At 39.2% G+C, this 8,275-nt stretch overlaps 1 protein-coding gene across 1 annotated transcript; it reads right to left on the reverse strand.

Annotated features, from left to right (window-relative positions):
* Nucleotides 1-61: 61 nt before the first annotated feature.
* On the reverse strand, nucleotides 62-7,761 carry LOC131336169 (uncharacterized). Its single transcript, XM_058371902.1, has 4 exons — nucleotides 7,151-7,761; nucleotides 3,856-4,080; nucleotides 2,628-3,011; nucleotides 62-753 (listed from the first exon to the last, which is right to left on the reverse strand). The coding sequence occupies exons 1-4, from the start codon at nucleotides 7,718-7,720 to the stop codon at nucleotides 280-282; spliced, it is 1,653 nt and encodes a 550-aa protein (XP_058227885.1). The 5' UTR covers nucleotides 7,721-7,761; the 3' UTR covers nucleotides 62-279.
* Nucleotides 7,762-8,275: the final 514 nt, after the last annotated feature.

Here is an 8,275-nt window from a genome sequence, read left to right on the forward strand (position 1 = left end):
CAGATAAGTTTTTACTCTCCCGGATCTGTGGAAATATTTCCAGATCAGTATCTAACACAAATTTTGTCACGAGAATTCAGTGTGATATTAGAGACTCTTAGTTTTGATTATATTCCAAACAAAAATGGGGAAATTAATTGCACAACCTGCAGCACCAGAAGGAAAAACTAAAAGGTAACTTCCGCAACAAAATTCTGGATTTCCCCAAAACAAAAAACACCTCATCAAAATATGAGATGCAAACTAAAACAGAGAAAAGCCTAGGTAAAAAAAAATGCATTAGTTGGCTTGGAAATCAAGGAAAAGGCGTAACTTGTGCAAGAGGAGCTCACGGGTCCCATAAACAGGCTTGCAACTAGTTATCCATTCCTTGTCAAGAAGCCCTGCTTTGGCACTAGTCAGCATCTCATCGTGAAACCCAGACACGATGTAATATATTGAAGTCCTTAGAACGTCAGCCATGCAATATGCTTTAGAGTAGAGAGGGCTACCTCTTCTTTTCCCCGCTGCTAGGCCTAGAACAGCTGCGTCTCTCCTTCCTGTGCTCGCTGTGGCCCACTTAATACCAGCAGAGCCCAGCGAGGACTGCAAACTGTTCTTCTTACCCATGAATGTTTCAACAGCAAGCAAGCAAGACAGGAGTGTTGAGATGACAGCAGAATTGCTACCAGAGAGTTGAGCAACTCCAAATCGGTCCTCCTTGTGCGAATGTATAGTTAGAGAGGCAACGATCCGGGCACACCATACACATAGCTGCATAAAAATTTTGGCACGGATTATTAGCTTTTTCTAATCTGGCATTTACGAAAGGCTGGATCGGAAAAAACATACAACATATAAATTACCAACATAAAGCTAGAGACTAATTTTTTACAAGACCTTGTAATAATAAAAAGGTAAATCTGCACCATCTTGTCAGCACAAGTGATTAGTAAATTCTGTACAAAGCAACAATGCTGGCAGAAGTTTGCACCCTTGTGCTTTGATGTATTATCTCAACCTGTTAACAACCAGAGGAAAGGTGGGAGCACTGGGCCAGTAGCGGCCCTGGGACCCCATAGGTTTCAATAATCCATAATCTTATTTTTTGCATTTAACTGCCCCCCACCACCGATCGTTCATTCAAAATGGGGAGACAAATGTAGTTATTAGAAGTAGAAGGAAAGAAGTAAAAGAAAAACAAAATGAAATTAATGGATTATTCAAGTTAAAAATATGCCTCACAAGGTTGTAGGTATGAAAAAAAAAGTTTCAAAATAACAAGATACTGAAATTGTTCATTCCCTACGTGGGAAACAAAAAGGGTAAACATTTTTTCTAATATAAAAAGGTGAGCATTTTTTTGTTTTCTTAGTATCCATAGTAAAAAATAACGAGGAGACTTCAGACAGCGTTATCTATTTATTCAAAGGTTGGCCAAGTGGAGAGGTGCTTCTTCTGTATTTCTCTTTCGAATCATACCTACAAAATTGAAAGAAAATTCTACAGAACTATAATTCCAAGAATACAATTGGGGATGGCAATTATTGTGTTGTGCAACCACGGAAATACACAAATAAAATGAGTATAGCTGAAATAAGGATGTTAAGGTGGATGTGAGATGAGATTATGAACAAGAATTACAAATGAAAACATGTGTGCATTGGAAGTAGCCCCAATTTAGATAAGTTAATAGAAAAAAAAAAACACTAAGGTGGTTCTACGTACAAAGATATAACGAGAACCAATAGAGGGATCAATAAAGAAAAGCAAACAGATTTTTATTGACGGAAATACTATGAGGCAGGGAGGACGTAAACTAACAAGGGAGGATGTTGTGAAAAAGGATGTGAATGTACTAAATATAAGTGAACACCTAGACATTGACCGAGCGAATGGCGGACAATATTTTGTCCCTGAAATCCAATAACTAAGGCACAAGGCTTCACTGGGATTTGGTTTGGTAGGACTTAGGAGCAATAACAGTTTGACGTACAAAGCTACTCAACATATTTTTATTTTCAGATATCAATTGAGCCTTTTCATTTTGAACCTCAAAACAAGATTGTAGAGTTACATACGTTTGCATGGTGATTAAAAATAAGCATTGGTCCAGTTACTAAATAAAACTTTAAAAGTCATCTGACTCGCAATGGAAATTATATGCCAGCTTAAATATTTCCATATTTCCCATTTTATTCAGTTGGAAATTTATTTCCATCTGTACTTAAGTGAATGAAACGAATCAAGTTCAGTTTTTTCCAACAACTTGTTCCGTAAGGACTGTCAAGCAAATTTGGAGTTGATAGACTAGAGTGATGGTATTATCAGGCTGCAAGCAATGGTCGAGCAAGGATCCGGCAAATGCTAATGGCAAATTGTCGCCCATCGGGCTTTGATGGAAATTGCCCAAGCGGAGGCCCAGACGAGTTTTAGTTTGCTTGAGCAATTTACGTCAGCACACAACTTAAATATGTGCTTACAACATTCCAGACCTACCTAAAGCATCGCACAGGACATTCAGAAAGCAAGTCGACACAATGATAAAATGCTAATCTGAACAACAAGATGCAAAAAAAATAAAGACGGCAAGGTATGGAAGTCATAAAATATGAATCAGCAAATCTAAATAATCACAGATTTTGTACCTGGAAATCATTAAACAGTTCATGAAGCCTTGAACTTAGTTGCGAGTCTGTTGGCAATCGCAATTGGTGGTCTAGTTGGAATGACTTGCCACTTGAACTACTTTCTAAACCTTCTCCAAGCTTGGAAGCAAACTGCTCCAGAGGCCTCAAGCATATAGCTATAACTCGTTTGTAAGTCTCACCAGTTTCTTCAAAGAAGGCAGCCCGGCGCCAGGCATCAACATCACTCTCACAAACCATGCATAGATCCAGATATGCAAGATATTGCATAAGAGATCTGGGTATGCTCTCCTCTAATGCTGCAAGAAGAGGTTCACTTGGATTTGTTTCTGCTGCGGCTGATCCTTTTGCGGGAGCAAATATGAACCTTTTCGTATGTAGCACCTATATAGGCAACGGTAGTTTGATTACGTGCAGCAATAACTCAAAAAGTGGACTATGGAGATAAAAGCATGACACGTACAATCCCAACTAGAAACACACACAGGCTTACTATATGCAAGAAAGAAAAAAAATTAGAAGACATTATGACTGTTCGCTTTGGGTCTCTAAAATCAACCACTCCCTCTGCGCACAGTTCCCAAAAAATTTTGTCCACAATTATTACTCTCATTTCTCTATCTATCTATCTCCACTCATTACCTCAAAAACCTCTATCAAAAGTCAAACCCAACAAAGACGAGTTGAGTTTTGTTCACCCTCCACTAAAGAGGGTGAACATTACCATCCTTCCTATTGGTTGAAATGGTGTGGATCCCACCACAAAGTGATGTCATGCTTACCAAAAAGCGTATTGCTTGGTAAGCATGACATTACTTTGTGGTGGGATCCACATCATTTCAACCCATAGGAAAAAGGGTAATGTTCACCCTCTTTTAAGGAGAGGGTGAACAAAATTGCACCCCAATAAAGACCATGTTATCCAAGGATTGCTATGTAGGTCACACCCAAATGAGGGGGTTGAGCATGCACCAGGCCCAACAACACTGAGAGCAAGATGTATAGACTCTCTTATAACATTAATTGCAGAAGCGTAACCTAAATATATGATTTGAAAGCACCCATAGGAAAAAGAAGTCAACCGAAGCAAATTGTTGTTGCATGTTTAGTTTCACACATGACATACTAGAAATAGTGTGCCATGCCACTCGAGACAATATATTCAAAATCGTGATTATCAAAAGGCAAAAAAGTGCGCAACAGATATCATTATGATTGGGCAACTAACCTGATGTAAATGATGGTTTAGTTCCCAACAGAGAAAAATCACAAAAACTGCCATGTAAAAGATGATATGCTCCGCAAGTACTTTCCCCATTGTGACCTGACCCTTGAACTCATAAGGGAGTAACAATGACAACAATGCTGAGAAGAGGTAAGCTGCAGTAGAAAGCTTTAAAGCCTGTAGGGAAGCTGAAGGGAGCCCCATCTTGAAGCTGAAGAAAGGAGGCCGCTGTTGGAATGGGAAACTAAAATCATTAGCCACAATACATGCATGATAATAAATATGTATTGGGCTCAAGCTACGCATACCAATTTCAAGAAAAAAAGAACCTAAAGTAATATTTGTAATCCCCTTGTACTTTGTTTGCAAAATAGGGACACATTACCCTAATAAGAGTATTATTTCAATAAAACACATTACAAACGACCAGCAATAATAGTAGGAGCAGATTATCACTTTCTAAGAAGCAGGGACACTTCAACAAGGTAACGTCATTGTGTCCAAATCGAATCTGTCGGACACCAGACACTTCTTGGACGTTCTAAAGTGTCCAACTCAGACACCTGTCAAACACCGACACTTCTTGGGCACTCTAAAGTGTCCTATACTTCTTTTTTGTCTCCATAAAGAAATAAAAAATATTCTGCGGACACCTGTCGACACTCTTTTAGTAACTTATTGACATTTTTTTGGGTATTTGTGGCTTAGAAGTCAATATGCGATTGACACTTATTAGACACTTTCCAAAACGTGATTATCAAAATTTCGACATTTGACATATCATTGTCCTATTCATGATTCATGTTAAAAAAAAAAAACGGTTAAAATCTCATCATAATTAAGTTCCGCCTGAAATTTGCAGAGAAATTTAACAGATATACTCACAAAATATCAGAGATGAGTGCTCAGGACGACATGGATATTGTAATTTGAGTATGAATGCAACTTTGCTTTTTAGATAAGATATTGTGAAAATTAATGACCACAGCCTGTTACACTGTGATTTTGTTACAGACGAGAAAAGATTTCCCCACTGTCTCATGGCACATAATATACGCGATGTACAGCAATCTAAGCAGTGTTTTAAAAAGAGCACTTACGCACACGCCTAAGCCTGAAGCCAAGCATGTACAACCCTTCAATATGCTGAAGCGAGGCAAGGATGGCGAAGCGCAGTTGAGGCGCATAGAGGGCAGGCCTTGGGGTCAAGCGCAAGGTGCATCAAGTGCGCGCTTAAGTATCCACCTTCAAGATATTTGTATTTAATTTTTTTTCTCATTTTTAAGCCTATCAAGCCCTTAATGACGACCAATGGACCGGATCATTGCCTGAAATTTGGATTGGTAAGTTTATAAAAGCCATCATATTTTTTCTATCAACGCCTTCTCTATTCATCCTTCAGCCTTTGACTTCTCTCCATTAGATTTCTCCTCCATTCGATAAGGACGATGAGGGAACAAGTAAAGTGGAAAAATGGAGATGCAGATGGAGGAAAGGAGGAAGATGTGGTAGGGTATAAGTCAAATGATCATGAAGAACGTGAAGTTATTGGTGATTTGGATGGTTTCTAGGGTACAAACTCTCCAATTTGATCCGAGCGGATTGTTCACAGCGCTTTCAAAGGAGTAGCTTGGCATATCCACTTTGGTGAGACCTAAACTTGTTCTTTCATTGATACTGCTGAAATCCTCCCCTTGGTGATATTTATATGCCTTTAATTTGATACTAGACATGAAATTGTCGATAACCTGATCATTTTATGGTGGATGACAGCATCAGTCTTTGACCATGGTCCATTGTTGTACGCACCTTCCAAACCATCAAAATTCAATGTCTCAAGTAGCATTTTGTTTACTTTAATTTTCATCCCTTGTTGGTTGTTGTGGTTTACAATATTTAGCCTCTTTTCTATATACACCATGAGAGAAAACATCCCAGTTTTTTCCAACAAGTTGTACCAGTGTAGTGGCTATGTGTTGAAGGGGTTTCATAAACTCTAGCCAAATCCAAATTTCAAATTGATTCATTCAAGTGCTATGATTAAATTCAATTCTAAAAGTAGAGGATGTCCAGCACTAAAGATTTCTATCTGCCAATCTATCGTGACACTAAAAAGCTGAAAGCAGCAACCGATGAACTAGGTAATAATGAATAGAAAAAACGGTTGCCCTAATTCAAACTGATCAAAGCATGTTCCATAAGTGGCTAAAAGTAATGAACACACTCTATGGAAGAAACTTTAGGCCATGTATAAGCGGAAAACGGCACCAAAACAAAGATTATTTGAACAGAAAGCTTGTGAATTTGAGATAAAAAGATGATCATAGTTTGCAGAGCACATGAGTGACTTCCAAGGGCTTATCAATTGGTTGTCTAGAATGAAAATGGTGCTTATCATTATTCAGCTCGTTGCCTGACTGTTGCAAACAACAGTTGTGACAATCAGTAATTCCACTACTAATGGGATGGTAAACCATGGCCATGATGAAACGTTACATGTTCATTCAAAAGGAAAGAAGAAAAAGAAGGCCCCTATGGTTGGGACTAAGGTTCATGTTCAAAGCAGAAGTAGAACTACAAATTTTGGTGACCATGACAAGTCCAAAAATGACTCAAGGGACAAGTCAAGAGGAACATCCAAACCAAGTAAGGAAATCGAATGCTATCCTTGTGGCAAGATGGAACATAGGAGAAGGGAGTGCAGAAAACTTCAAGTAGAGCAAAAAAAAGAAAAAGGAAGTGCAAAGAGAGCCGAGAAAGTAACATCAGCAAAAATATGATTACCCTGTCCCTTTTCTGTTGCATTTATTTGATCGTTAACTAAAACTATCTATATTTGTCAATTCATGGAACTTTAGCGCTCACGCCCCATTAAAGTGAAGCACATATTTCAGAAAAATGATTTATAATGAGAAAATATTTCGTAAAATGTCATCATTAAAAAGGTTACAAAGAAGTTACATTTTCATATATAGTGTTTTGCGTAAAATGGTGACAAGCTTTTGCAATAGTACAGAAGTTGTAGGTGAAATTTCTGCACTAGATTACTCAAATTCAATGATGTAAACAATCATAACGGATAACATGAAAATCAAGCTGTTCAAAAGAAAAAAACCAATGGCAATCAAGTGCGACCATATAAAACGCAGATATAACCTTTTGGATAAGGTTTCATGTGCTTTGAAAACTGTTCATAACCAGGATACTACTATTTTGTAGCTAAAACCACGAAAACGAAGTATTGATCGATGAAACACAAAAAGCACAAGAATGGTAACTTGAGAAAAAGAAGTCCAACCTGAATAATAGGAAACTGTAAAACCCATCTCTTCTTGTAGAGATAACAAAGACCGTAAAAGAACCCAACGGCAAGGCCTCTAAACCCTAGCGTTCCCAGTAACCGCCAGTAGTATTTCTGACCAACAGAGTCGCCAAAGTTGTTCCAGCACGCAGAAATCAGAGACAAGAAGCCCGAGAGAGCAGACGAGGCGACGAAGAGGAAAAAAGTGAGGGAAATCCTGGCCCGGCGACGGAACTCAGGGGGAGGCGGCGGGCCGCCGGAGACGAAGACGGCTCGGACGAGGCCGAGGACGAGCTCCAAGGGGGAAGCCGGGGTGTGGGGCTGCGGCGAGGCCACCGCAAAGAGAGAGGCGGAGAAGAGGAGGAGAGAGAGGTGAAAGGTGAAGAAGGCGAAGCAGCCGAGGATGGAGGGGGTGAAGGGGTTGGAAACGAAGGGCGAGAGGAGGAGAGATTTGCAGAGGAAGTATAGGACTGTTGATTGAACTGATTGCCATAGGAGAAACCCTAGAAATCGATTCTTCACCACTTCCTCCGCCGCGTCTCCTCCATTTCCAAACCCTCCAGGCATCTTTTCAGGAGTTGTCCCCTTGGAGCTATTATTACTACTAAAGACCCCTGCTTTTAGGAGTATGGGCTATGGAGCGCTATTTTCCTTTGGGCGCTGCTATTCGCAGCCCTCTATTTACTCCCATAGCCCGTTAAAAATTTTCAATTATACTCGACAGTTAGTTACCGAAATTGAGATATATTTTCAGCATCCAATTACCGAAATATAATATTTTTTTCAACAGATGTTTACCGAAAATGCATGTTCGGCAGTTGTTTACCGAAAGTTGAACATATTTTCGACATGTAGTTACTGAAATATAATCTTGTTTTCAACAGCAATTTACTGAAATGTTATATATGATTTTCAACAATCATTTACCGAAATTTAGTGGGCTACGGGAGTAAATAGAGGGCTGCGAATAGCGGCACCCTTTCCTTTGGATATACTATTATTATTATTATTACATTGTTACCCCCTTGAAACCTCTGAAATGTTACTGTCACCCCTTTTACTCTTGAAAATATCATTGCATTACACTTTACTATTCTTTGGTGGTGAACCCAACCAATGCTG

Source organism: Rhododendron vialii, chromosome 8a (assembly GCF_030253575.1).
Source record: "Rhododendron vialii isolate Sample 1 chromosome 8a, ASM3025357v1".
NCBI lineage: Eukaryota > Viridiplantae > Streptophyta > Magnoliopsida > Ericales > Ericaceae > Rhododendron > Rhododendron vialii.

Coding starts and splice junctions, on each gene's coding strand:
- LOC131336169 (XM_058371902.1), bottom strand. CDS start 7,720: ATGCCTGGAGGGTTTGGAAATGGAGGAGACGCGGCGGAGGAAGTGGTG. Junction 4,081..7,150: donor TACAGTTTCCTATTATTCAG/GTTGGACTTCTT, acceptor CCATTCCAACAG/CGGCCTCCTTTCTTCAGCTT. Junction 3,012..3,855: donor TAAACCATCATTTACATCAG/GTTAGTTGCCCA, acceptor TTGCCTATATAG/GTGCTACATACGAAAAGGTT.